Raw genomic sequence first — 13,517 nt, 5'->3', positions numbered from 1 at the left:
ACAATCCCAGTTCCTTCAGCCACTCCTCATAAGACTACTTTTTTGTCCCTTCTCTGGACATGCTATGGGGCTTCAGTCTCATTCTTGCAGTGAGAAGTCCAAAACTAAACACAGTACTTAAGATGTGGCCTCACCAGAGCAGAGTATGGGTGGATGATCACCTCCCTGGTCCTGTTGATCATTGGCCTCCTTGGCCACCTGAACACACTGATGACTCATGTTCAGATGGTTGTCAATTAATCTTTTTCCTCCTTGCAGCTTTATACCCACACTGTTGCAACACTGCAGTGATGCATAGGTCTGTAGTGACCGAGGTGCAGGAGTCAGCACTTGGTCTTTTGAACAGTTGCCTCACCCCATTGATCCAGCCTATCCAGAACTGTCCATAGATCTTGCCTACCCTCAAGCAGATATTCATTTTCTCCTATGTGACTTCTCCTTGGTGGCACAGCTTCCAAAAGCAGTCTAGAAAATGAGTTCTTCAATGGAGAACTTACTTATCAAAAATCATCAAGGAATTTAACACATATAATTCCAGTTCTAAAAAATCAGACACCTACAGGCACAAGAGCAGCTTACTTGCAACATTAAGGTTTCTTTTTTCCTTTCTGTTTGAAACTTGTCTCAAGGGCTGAATTAAGAATGCAAACGATAGGAACCCAATTAGGTATCTGCAACTCCAACGGCATTTAAATTCAATAGCATCACAAAACATTTAGATATCCCTTATTTTAAGGCTTTCAATTTCTCTAAGTCAATGTGGCCAGCAGAGAAAAGCAGCAATGTCTAAGAAGTCATGTCGTTATAGCTAGTTGTTTGAACATAGTCCTATGTTATTTCAAAAATTGTAACCCTCACTGCCAAATATGTACATAATTATTGCAGATAACTGGGGGGAAATAAAAAGCCACAAAAGACTTCATTCCTGGTGTAAAGGAAAAGATATCTAATGCAATTAATTTTAAAAGCATATGCATTTTTTCCACCTGCAATACTAATCAAATAAATTACAGTAGGAACTGATTTTGTTTAAAAAAATAATAAATTATGCATTTTGCATTTATACTTCTTTTCACAGCAATGGTAAATTTTTTTTGGCTTGTTTCTTCTAGTACTGTACACTTCTAGTAGTGTATACATTTGTTTTCAATATTTCTTCACTTTGGAAGAAACTGAGCACTGAGAAGTATAAACCTGAACTTGATGCTGAACCAATTTGAAATTTTATTTTTTATTGTCTCGTTTTTGCTTGTACCATAGACTGCAAGTGTGGCTAAATGATGGATAACTTCTTATATTTGCAAGCATGTTGTTGAGAATGAATGCCAAAACGTGCATTAAAGTTTATATTTCCTTGAAAATGAAATCACTTTTATACTTAGGAATTATGTAGCACTGCTTTGGAACTGACTTTACTAATCTCTGTTGCATGCACCTCATGCAAAAGGCAACATTCATCATTGTACTATCACTACCATCACTGTAGTGACTGCAAATGGTAAAATTTCTTTGATGTCGAATACGCTTTGAACACAATTACAAGTCTTTGTTTTATATTCATTAACCTGTGTGCCAAAATTGGGAGTGCTGCCAACAGTTTGCTACCACAGAGGCCATCTGATGGGAGCAACATGCCTGAAGGACTAGCAGGAGGCTTCTAACAGATGAGTAAAGATAAGCTAGTCTAAAGAACTTCTTAAAAATATAAAGATAACAAAAGCTATTCATATAGGACATGGTCTGAACAGTTTTCTGTGTAGCATATGCTCTCTGAATGTTCCCACATAGGTCATCACCTTGACCACAACCTTTTTCAATTGCCCTAGTTATGTCAATATCCTTTCGATAATAATTATTCACTTTTTCAGCAATTACTTTTCATGCAAAACAAGACAGGAACGCACCATGCCCTGAAAATAAAAAAATTATAAGAGGTAAGTGGTGGCTTGAACTTGATGATAACAAATAAAGGAACCACCTAACATCACTTTATAAACTAAATTCAAAAATATAATCAACAAAAGGAGCCTGATGATAAGAAATTGTTCTAAAGGGAGGTGGGAGGCAAATGGCCAAGTTCTTCTCAGAGTTGTGTAGAGATAAGACAAGGATACAAAATTCCATCCTAACATGTGCAAGAACCTCTTTATGGTAAGAGTGATGGAGCATGGGACAGGTTGCCCAGAGAGGTTGAGGAGTCTCTTTCTATGGAGATGTTCAAGATCCATCTGAACGCCTATCTGTGTGACCTATTGTAAAGTACCTGCTTTAGCAGGGGGGTTGGACTCAATGATCTCCTGAGGTCCCTTCCAACCCCTGCAATTTTGTGACTACCCCTCCTCCAGACATAAATACTATAAATTAAAACTCAAAGATTCCAAGGGAAAAAAAAAGAGACTCCTTCTAGTTTGCCAGACACTGTGACCAATGAGCTATGAATTTGTTTACAGTAAAAGCTTGTTTTGATTGTTTAAGAACAACAGCTGTAAGAAATAGTGGAAATACATGATAGAATGTAAAGCTAAGCAGTTAGCCTATATTACTCAAGTCACAGAATATCATACCCTTACATCTACATCCCAACTACTTTTGCTTGAATGTTACAAGGTTCACAATAAAATTACGAAAGATGGCACAATGGCTCACAAATACAAACAAGCCAAAGAATGCAGGTTTGGACTGGGATGCATACGTGGAACACAGCCTGTTTCTCACATTTGCTTGATACATAAAACGCTTGATGAATGAAATCCTATTTCCCTATGCAGTATTCTCCTTGGTGCTGTGCAAACACTAGGACATTATATATATTATTATCTGAACAGATATAGGAACTAACATTCACTATTATATATATATAATATATATATTAATGGATATGACCCAACATATTATTAAATAAAAATCAAAAGAGAATTACATTTTCATAATCACACCAACCTTGAAACAACAAAAAAATCATTTAAAGCACAGTTAATTAGCATAGACAAAGACCATTTTTCTTGTCTTTCTCACATAAGAAAATAGCCAGCATTAACTCTAGCAAAGAGAGTTAGGTATAGAATCAATTCAGAATTTCATTCAGACACCATCTTTGCTAAAGCAGAAATCTACTCAAGAAAAATTCAACTCTTCACAAGTATCCTATGATGTTGCAATAGGAGAAAAATCAGGAGTTGTAGTCTCCTTCCTTAAACAATAACCAGGAGATACTGCAAGCAAAGCCAACTGCTTGTCATAAAAAGAGGACATGAAAAATTACTTAAGAAAGAAAGGATACTAAAGTGGATTTTTTCGTCTAAAATGATGAAACAGAAAACCAATGGGTACCGAAACATAAGTATGCATACACAAGGAAATAGGAAAAATATAGAAAATACTGAACAAAATCCAAGGAAGAAAAGTAATGAAAGGATAACATTTTTTTAAACAAATCAGCTTGTGATTCAAAGACTGCTCTTCACTCTGCCTTAACTTCTATGCCCATAAGTAATAGTATCTTCAAAACTGCCCATAGGATCTCCTGCTTCCATAGAACCCTGATTCTAGAATGAGGATTTTGCAATAACAAGAGCTGAATGAGTCCAAATCCAGTACATACCACTGAGAAGTGACAGATGGAATTAGGTTAAAGACTGAATGGATATTTTTTGCACTATTAGTGGCGTATTCATTTACACTGAAAATTGCTGAAAAAGATTCAACCTATCCTTACTGTAGCTGCAGAGTCACAGTGTTAAACTGTATAACTGTTGCTTTGATATTTCCCTTTGAAATATTTCAGAGTCTCCCCCAAAAGTTTGTATCTACTGTTCCTTCAACAATTTACATGAGAAGTACCACTTCTGACCAGCTGTATCACTAGATCTTTCAAAGAGTCTTCCTATGCACAAAATGTGGGAATTTCATTTCCTACAATCCATGAAGACTTCCCATGAAGACTCCATTTGAGACTTAGGCTATCCCATGTCTCCATCATATTAAAAAAATGAGGCTGGTGAAATTATCTGAAATCACTCACACACATACACATACAAGCTACCAGTATTTGCCTTCCACAGAGTTGTTTTGTTCTGAGGTCACTTACATTAGAAAGACTGTGTTCCAAACTAAGTTAGTTGAGCTATTCAGATACGTAAAGTTATGGTTCTATAATTAATTGCACACTTTATAGAAACTTTTGAAATATAATTTCTTGTCTTCCTTTTATGTGGAAGATACTCAGCACTCATTCTCAAGTACGATATTCAAAGTCAGTAATATGGAAGACGAGGGGAGAGAGCTGTCTTTAAAAGAAGGAAGAGAATCATTCATGCATTATTCACAAATTTAATATATACAAGTAAAAGCATTACCACTTTCACTGAACTACTTCTCAGTTTCCTGTTTCCTTTAAATATCAGTCTACCCCCTCAGTGTTGAAGACCACCTTTCATATCATGGTTCATCTAGAGAGAACTAAGGCAATATTTCACTGTCTCAACTGGTGTGCAGTTAAGTTTATGGCTCCATTCCTGCAAGGGAAGCTGCAAGCATGTCTTTCATTGCTATTTGATATGTAACTGGAGCCACAGGTGGATGTCACTATGGAGACACGAGTGGTTATTATAGAGATCACGGAATCGGGAATGGATGCCTTCACAAGGCATCCACATCCCTCAGTTTACTGACAACTGTTTGGGGGAAAAGCAAGAATAATCTCAGTAAGATTTCTTCTTTGCTTAAAAGTTCAGGCTGGCATCTGAGGAAGAAAAAAAAAAAAAGTGCTCTCTAGAAACGTTATTTTTCTCTGTTTAGTTTTCTTGTTCACCTCTGATTTGAAAAGCAGTGGTGTGCCTGCATGAGTGTGGTGTGCCTGTGGGATGAAGAGATCACCGGCTCTCCCCGGAGCACCAGAGCACACTTTGGTCTCCAGAATATGAAAAGGTCAGTGTTAGGGCTGTGTCCCACCTCTTGTAGGGGTCACTTCAACAACCACAATGCCAGAGCACAGAGATCTGCGTGGGGACAGAGAAACCCTTTTCTCTCAGGACAAAGTTATCAATGCCCCACACAAGAGAGACTTCAAGGACGCTGTGTCCCCAGTGTGCTAGCAGAGGTCGTATAAAAATAACGCTGGAGGAGTGTTCTCCCGGCTCTGGTACCAGTCACGGGGAGAGCTGGGTGCACAGCCTCTAAGCAAAGCCAGCGGTGTTCGGAGATGATGAACCAGCGCTGCTGAGCTCGGAGCGGCCCGGCCGACGCCAGGCAGAGTCACAGCACAAGGGTCCCAGCGGACCCCTCCCGAGATCAACCCGAGCACAGTAGTGTGACGTCACCGCTCCCCTCGGGGCCGCAGCCGCCAAGTGACGCCCAGTCAGGCACATTGCTTCAGCCTCGCTGCCGCGCCTCCCGCCCACGTCTCCCGGCGGAGCTGCCCCGGGGCGGGGGCGGCCCTGGCCGCGGACCCGCTCTGCGCGGAGCGGGAGGTGCGGCAACGCCCCGGGATGCGGCCTCGGCTCGGCCCCGCCGCCCACCTCCCCGCCCGCTGTCAGCGCCCGGCGGCCGCATGGGCACGGCGAGGCGTGCGGCGCATCCCTGCAGAGGCTGCTTCGGGACCAGCGGGCAGCGCCCGCGAGGGGCGGCGTCCGTCCATCCGTCCATCCATCCATCCATCCGTCCGTCCATCCCTGCGTGGGTGGCGGCTCGTGTGCGTGTGCGTGTGTGTGACTGACACTGCGGCGCGCACAGCGCGGGAGCAGCAGCGCTCCCGCCCGCAGCGAACGGGGCTGAGGGAGTGGGGGGAGACGCCGGCGCCCCCGGCTGCGGCAGCCCCGTCTCCGTCCCCCGGAGCCCTCCCCGATGGGGGCGACCTCAGCGGCCTCACTGCTCCTCCTCCTCCCTCCTGGCGGGTAGGTTACGTTACCTGGTCTCTAGCTCGGGCTGGATCTAATCCCGCGGCCGCTGCCGGCTTCTCTCGCTGCCGCGGGGGTGAGCGGGGCTATGAATTTATTTATTCCCCATGAGGCGCCCTCGGCAGCAGAGCCACGGCAGGAGAGCCCGGGCCGGGCGGCGGGGAGGGAGGCCCGGGTGCTGCTGCGGGGCCGACAGGGCGCCGCTGTCCCGGGGGTGCTGCGGGGGAGCGGCCGAGGCGCTTCAGCACCGGCGCGACGGGGCGGGGGCTACGGAGGAGACGCCTCCCGGGCTGCCCAACCCGGCTCCGCGGGGCCGGCGGGGGCGCGGCGCCCGGCCCGGGGACGACGAGCCAGCGAGAAAGGCAGCGCCCGGCCCCTGCCCGGCCCCTGCCCGGCCCCGCGCCCACGAGGTGTCTCGGCCGCGTGTCACGCTCCTCACCTCGGCTCTAGCAGGACGAGTCGTGTCCGTCCGCCCCTTCGTCCCACCCCTCTGTCCTCCTCAGCGGGACACGGAGCGCCGAGCGTTTCGCATCATGTGGCTGTTTGCACTCGATGGCCGCTCCACACAAAGGTTACGGCAAGGCGCGCCAAGCTTATGTCAAGAAAAAATGACAGCGATCTTTGTGTGCAGAACAGGAGAACATCCTCTTCTCAAACAGCAAATCTGGCCATGAGGAGTGAGTTCTTGATTAAAGTCCTGGCTCTCTCCCTACCTCCACACTTCCCAGAAAAATTCAGGAACATGCCATGAACATATTTATAAGAACAGCCATTAAATTATCCCAAAATTCTGTCCTTGAGGCTAAAATCCTATGGGGAAAATGATGGAACATAACCACATAATTACATAATTAAACCCTTTACCATAAATGTCTATTCTCAACAGTAACATTGCATGTCATATGCAACATTTTAAGTAATCTGAAAAAAAGTAGTTACAGTTGTTGACATCATGTTGCAAAATATGTACAAAAAGTAAATGTGAATACCATGTGATTTTTATTTTTTTTTTTATAACTTTAATGCTTGCAGATTGTTTGGTACAAGCTTTACAAACAGGACCCAGGACCCTCACAGTCATTTTAAGAACTGGGCATAGATCTTTATGGATATGAAGAGAGAAGTTGGGTTTTAGTTGAGAATAGTCAATTTGCTGAGCTGCAGTTGAGCAATAGAGGGACTCGATAGGCTTGTCTATCTTCTGCTAATAGTGTTTTTATCCCTTAGCTGGCATCAGCCAAAATGAGCAATGGCCTTTCAAAAATACTCTGGAAAGGAGCAGGACATCCCAGAAAAGGCTGCAGTGGTAATATCTACTATGCATCAAAGAATTCAGGCACAGAGGACTGCCATCTTGAAGCACAGGTGCATAGAAGTCAGATTTCTTTGTTACAACTACTTATTTGCTCTGGTTGATTTTATGTGAGTTTTTTTTTCTGTTTAAAATTTGTATTAAATAAGAAGACAGACTCAGCAGTGTAACAGCTTGTCTTATAATTCCTTCTTTCTCTAAGATATTATTGTTAAAATACTTCTATCATCAGTTTCCACTGGAAGATCTTTAGCTTCAGAAGGAGGGAGTAATTTATCACATGCTTGTAAAGCAGCCAGCTTGCTCCTGTCCCTGAGCAGATCCTGACGCAGCAGTTGTTTAAGGAGCAGTAAGTAGTTCACTGAGTAACACAGGAAATGCTTCCATTTCTGAAACAAACGATTTGGGGCCATTTTTGTGGCATCACATAAGCTCAGAGTAATTGAGTTACTTGCATATGTCCAGGGTCATTTTTGGGAATAAACATCCACGGTGATTGCCAGTGCAGCTCATGAAACTCACAGCTGTATTAATGCAGGTAGCAGTGTCAGTCATCTCTCGTGCAAGTTGATGGAAGTTGTGCCCTGAATACCCATGATCACAGGGTCTATTCTGGCATCAGGTCACACTACAGGCTTTGAAAGACACACACACACACACACACACAAAAAAAAAAAAAAAAAAAAACACTTGAGAGAGGCCCACACCAACCAGTGACTCCTGGGTATACAAGCAAAGGGGACTTTGGTACAAATGCCGTGCTCAAACTCATGGTCACTTCCAGGCAGGCCTACAACTACAAGACCACCAGATCTTCTGGGCTGCTATCGCTGAAATACAAATTTTAAACTTGGCATTGTGTTAGTGGTAAGCTGTCTTCTGTATTGAAACACCTTGTGTGCCCTGAAAAAAATTGTAGGCCATAGAGGACCTCATATAGTATGTGTAAAATGCAGAAAAACATGGGTAAATTATCTTTTTCAGTGAAGTATCCATAGTTCACATACAGCTTTGCAGAATGTCAAAAAAATGGTTTTCAACTGGAGCTGAAATGGGAAATGCATGAAAATAAATGGTGATGTTTTTTCACTTTATAATTCTATTTCCTCTAGTTTGCCTTAATTTTTATGAATACATAGCTGTATAAATATAAGTATAGGTTTTCTTTATGTATAAATGTATGCAATATATATTTTGGACAATAAATTTTACATACAGTGATATGTATGAAATCACAGATTGTATTTGCTGTACTAGTGTGTACTAGTACACTATACACTAGTACGCACTATGTAGTATGATATATAATACAGTGAAAATGGATGTATTCTGTGTATATATAATAAGTATTTATACACTGACACATCTATATAGAAATAGTAGACAACGTTAGAATATTTACTGTTACATAATACTACACGTATTCCATATATATGTATATGCCCCAAGCAGTTTGTATGCCTCTTTTTGGAGCAGCCTCTCTAGGAAAGGTCCATGCATCTTAATTGACCTATTGTTGCTGTACTCTTCACCACATTTCTCTAGTCTGAGGCAGAGACTGAACACAAGCTAACTGCAATTAAAGCAGTGTGCGATTCTGGCCCACAGCCTGCACAAGTTTGGATATAGCTCAGTGTCCTGCTTAATGTGACAAAAAGCTGCAGTTTGCCCTTAGACTAAAGGTTGAAGTATGATTTTATCTTCTTATGCAGCTCCTGATTTCACCAGCACTAGGTTTTTAAAGCAAGTGCCCTCCTCTGAGTGCTACAGAAGGAGGGCTCTGAAGTGAGTAAGGTCCCTTATGTAGATAAAAAAAGCCCTGTCATTGTCCTACACCCTTCTAGTCTCTGAGAACTTTCAGTGTAGGCAGCCCATTATTCAAAATAAGAATGTTCACAACCACTCTAAGGATAAGAATTAAAAATGTATTAGTGATAGCAATTAATAATTCACATGTGAATTTCAAGAAGCTAGCGAAGGTTCCAAGCAGTGTATACACGTGTATGTGTTTGTCTATGTGTGGAGGGTGATGCTGTCAGTGTATGTTTCAGTGATCTATTTGAAAAAATTAAGTAAACTTACTTATGTACTGTATATGTGAAAAGAAGTTACACATTTGGTTATTCATTCCACATCCATTTGACAGTGAGATAGACTTTGGGAGACTGCATCTTATGTACTCTCCTCTCTGGATTCATAACAACTTGAGTTTCTTTTAGTGATTTTATTGGAATTTGTTTTTAAGAAATATTTTTCTCTGGAGAAAGAAGAAAATAATGCTGCTGATATTGAATACCTGATATTATTTATGTGAATCTGTCAAATAATCATTTGGGTAAGTCTTCTACTGGATTAGCCTATTTGCCCCCATTACCACTTGTTCTGCAGTTTCATTTGAATGCAAAATTTTAGTTTTCTCTGCTACCTCACTAGTTATGTCTTCTAATCACAGTCCGAACCTAAAGGGTCTTGGTGTCACTGTTCTACAGTGTTTGTATGATTACATGATGATAATATGTTTTTTCTAGACAGATTTTTGTTCTATGCACACACTGTTCAAACTGCTCTCATACATAGGCAAGCTGGCATGGTGCCTGTGCTCATTTCCAGCAAATACTCAGTGGTGTCATTAAAACCGTATTGGTATTTCACCTCAGCCACCTTCTGTAACCTTTGTATCAACCACTAGTCATTGTCAGCCTGTGTCCCATTGCATCCTCACTCATGAACACAGAAAGCCCATCCACTAACATAAAATTTTAATCCTAGTTTTGCTATGTGAATCCTAGTTTTGCTGTGCTATTGTGAAACAGATAGGTGCACTTCGTTTTGTATGTGTGTGATAAAATTCATATCAATATGACTAGAATTAGATATTGCAGAATTCTAATGATAAAATATAGCCAAAGGACATCTTTCTGCTGAGATCAGTTTTCTTTATAACCATCAAACACATCTATTCAAGGCCCAATAAAATTCTTTTCTTTTACAGCTCCTGGGGATAGAGAACACAGCACATTGTAACAACAGCAATAGACTCAGCTGTGAGAGATCTTTATCAGGCATCACAAAGAATTTGAGGCAGCTGGCAGTTATCAGCTGAAACAGGTAGTCAGTAGAAGTATAGAAGATAAATAGATAATAGAAAAGCAATCTGGAAACCTGGGAGAGATAATAAACCACTCTTCTAGAGGGGAGGTAACAACTTAGGTAGGTCACTGATGAACTCAACTCCCAAATCACTACTGTGTGTAATACTGCTGAAAATACAGCTGCAGTTTACTGCTCGTGCTTGTCAGGTCTCTAGTAGCGTTCAAAATGTTGTTGGAAACACAGTTTGACATATTCAGTTACATAAATCGCTATCACAGGGAAGTGAAGAAGGCTCCTGCAGCTGAAAAAAGCTGACCACAATCCTTGTGGTACCATGACCCTCTGTTAAATTACAGTTGCTAGACTAGGAAGCTAAGTATTCTACTTGCTGTTGTCTATACTGCCAGTGCAATCATTACATAATGTTCCTGTTATGTTGATCATAGTCTTCTGTAGAGCATATGATTTCTTTTTTTTTGTAATTTCTTGTTATCTAGAAATGCCTGAACCATTATGCTTATTCTAATACAAGCACAGAGAAGAGAGAGAAAGAAGAGAATCATAGAATCACCAAGGTTGGAAAACACTTCAAAGATCACCCAGTCCAACCATCCACCTATCACCAGTATTTACCCAATAAGCATGTCTCTCAGTACAACGTTTAAATGGTTCTTGAACACCTCCAGGGACAGTAACTTCACCAGCTCCTTGGACAGCTCTTTCCAGTGCCTGACCACTTTTTCAGAGAAGACATTTTTACTAATATCCAATTTGACACAACTTGAGGCCATCCTATCTAGTCTCATCACTAGTGGGACCTCACCATAACCTCCTTTCAAGTAGTGGTAGAGAGTGATAAGGTGACCCCTGAGCCTCCTCTTCTCCAGATTGAACAATCCCAGATCCCTCAGCTGCTTCTGATAAGAGTTGTCCTCCAGATCTCTCACAGCTTTGTTGTCCTTCTCTGGGCATGCTCCAGAGCTTCAGTGTCTTTCTTGTAGTGAGAGGCCCAAAACTGAACACAGCACTCGAAGTGTAGCCTCATCAGTGCTGAGTACAGAGGTAATATGATACTTTTAGTAGACATTTATTCAACAGACAAAACATCTTTCACTGCAAATTGCTCTTGCAGTTTCCAAGTTCTTACTTGTGAAGAAGTGAAATCTTGCATGATCATACAATGATACCATTTGATAATTCTTCTTAGTGTTTTCTGTGATTCTGTAGAACAGAGGGAGATAACATCAGGATATATTGATTCACCAAAGAAGCCACAGAATTGAAATTTTAAGGACATCTTTCTACCAAATAAATACTGAAGTTACTCAACTGACATCTTTCTTGATGATTTCTTGACATCTTTCATGTGATTCTATGATTCTATGATTTCTTGAGTTAGTTAACTCATTCAGATGGACCATATAAGGTAGCTGATGTCAATGGATCAGAACCCCCCCAAAAAAGGGGGGGAGGGGAAGGAGAGGGGAGACGGGGGGGAAGGTGGGGGAGGAGGGAAAGAAAGAAGATTTGCTCAGTTTGCTTAGAAAAATGCTGAAATAAAACTTGTTTGTACCACAGAAACTAGAAATCATTCCATGCATTTATAATGAAAGACCAAAAAACAAGTAAAATTCATCAAATGTTTCTAGACTGCTAGCTACCAATATTAAAGTTCTAACTTTCTTTAGGAATGCAACATACTTTCAGAACCCATTAGCAACATTTAAATGTGCTGATTATGTAAATAATGTGTGGTCTTCTTAAAAACTAACCAAATTATATATTTTTAGTGCAGTATTTTAATGTGTTCTTCTGCTGAACATTAATTAATTGTGTGCTTCTGTAAATTTCAGCTCTAAGTGGTGATTGCTTAGAATACTTTGTCATTTTTTTATCTTACTCAATGGCTGCTAAAATAATAATGTAAATGAAATAATATAAGGATGAACTTTCAAAACTTACAAATCTAATGTTTCAATCTTTTTCTGTGCTATGATCCAGATTGAGGAGGAAAATTTGCCTTTTTTTTTTTTTTTTTGACAGGCTATGCAGCTCTCTGAGGTGGAGGCATTTCTGTAGGAGATATAAACAGAGGAAAGTCTTACAATCTCTTTCTGTTCATATTCCCTAATTGTGCATAAAAAGGGGCATCCCTCATTAGCTTGTGGTGATCAAGTGTGAATTCAGTGCTCTGAAGATGAAGAGATGAAGATGCTTGTTCTGCGTAGGTACATGAACTAACTGCTCAAACAAACGCCATGGTGTAGTGTACCCAAAGACACTTGCTATCCTGCCAGTGGAAAATGAAAGGCATCCCACTTAGGTATTCTTTATTTCCTCTTTGAAGCATTTAACCCACTGTCTGTGAGATGGCTGGGATATCTAAAAGAAGAAGTCTGAATCATCCTGTCGGATAGATGTTTTAACACTGGCAGCTACGACAGTCTGAATATTACCCTGAATAATATCAACAGGTTGGTCTGTAGAAATATAACACTTTTCTCAAGGTAACGTGAAAAATCAGAACCTATTGACTATGCAATTAATTTTCCATACTTTCCTTCATTGTGTTGAAAGGATTGGACTATATATTCAAAAACATGCATGAAGAGCTTTTAGTTATTATCTTTATGTCTTGGTAAAATTAAGCTTTATTTTGCAGCTCTCCTCTGGGATAGTAACATTTTACCAGAGTGTGTAAAACCTGACAGTAAGTATTACGTTTTGATGAGTGTTTTTGCATGGTTCAGAAATAAAACTCCTCAACATATCTTGTATTTTATTCTTTACCGATTACATCAAAAATATAGTTGTGCAATTTACTGTCTCCAGGTAGTTTCTGTCATTCCTGTGTAGAGCTACAGTAGACAATCCCGTATAAGAACTTATAATTTATAGAAATTTATTTTTCCTATGAGTCATGAGACTGAGACATTTTCTGTTATCTTGGGATTGTATTGCTATGTCACAAAATCAGTAATAAATTATTTTTTCAAATTACCATTTTACTGTCAGTCCTTTTCTCATTGCAAGTAATACACATCTTGGGATACGAAATTATGATATCTTGCAGTAGCCACTTCCCATCAAACAACATGAATTCTTCAGCAGTTTTTAGTGGTGTAGGGAGAGACTCCAATGAAGATTAAGACATCTCTAGGCATCTGTATGGAAGTGCTCTACTGTAAGCTATATGTATAAACTTCTGTTCTAGACAA

The 13,517-nt window shown here is 40.8% G+C and overlaps 2 protein-coding genes across 3 annotated transcripts in view; one reads left to right on the top strand and one right to left on the bottom strand.

Annotated features, from left to right (window-relative positions):
* SLC16A7 (solute carrier family 16 member 7) overlaps positions 1-6,467 on the bottom strand; it is an 85,040-nt gene extending 78,573 nt beyond the window's left edge. The window contains exon 1 of one of the 2 annotated variants that reach the window (XM_085220157.1): positions 6,334-6,467. The gene's annotated coding sequence lies outside the window, so the exon portion shown is untranslated. Of the gene's footprint in view, positions 1-5,905; positions 6,047-6,333 lie in introns of those variants that run through there. The other variant, XM_085220145.1, reaches the window with a different exon arrangement.
* LOC146545242 (uncharacterized) lies at positions 5,365-13,299 on the top strand. The gene is made up of 3 exons (XM_085220176.1): positions 5,365-5,891; positions 7,122-7,259; positions 12,343-13,299. Exons 1-3 carry the CDS (start codon positions 5,487-5,489, stop codon positions 12,376-12,378), a joined length of 579 nt encoding a protein of 192 aa, XP_085076302.1. The 5' UTR covers positions 5,365-5,486; the 3' UTR covers positions 12,379-13,299.
* Positions 13,300-13,517: the final 218 nt, after the last annotated feature.

Source organism: Meleagris gallopavo, chromosome 1, assembly GCF_905368555.1.
Source record: "Meleagris gallopavo chromosome 1, MGAL_WU_HG_1.1, whole genome shotgun sequence".
Lineage (NCBI taxonomy): Eukaryota > Metazoa > Chordata > Aves > Galliformes > Phasianidae > Meleagris > Meleagris gallopavo.
Note: the sequence above shows the minus strand (reverse complement) of the source record. Positions and strands in the feature narration are given on the sequence as shown.

Bases quoted from the DNA above. Each gene is read 5' to 3' on its own strand.
- LOC146545242 (XM_085220176.1), top strand. From the start codon at position 5,487: ATGCGGCCTCGGCTCGGCCCCGCCGCCCACCTCCCCGCCCGCTGTCAG. The intron at 5,892-7,121 runs GTAGGTTACGTT...TTTATCCCTTAG, and splicing joins CTCCTCCTCCCTCCTGGCGG to CTGGCATCAGCCAAAATGAG. The intron at 7,260-12,342 runs GTGCATAGAAGT...TTTTTTTGACAG, and splicing joins ACTGCCATCTTGAAGCACAG to GCTATGCAGCTCTCTGAGGT.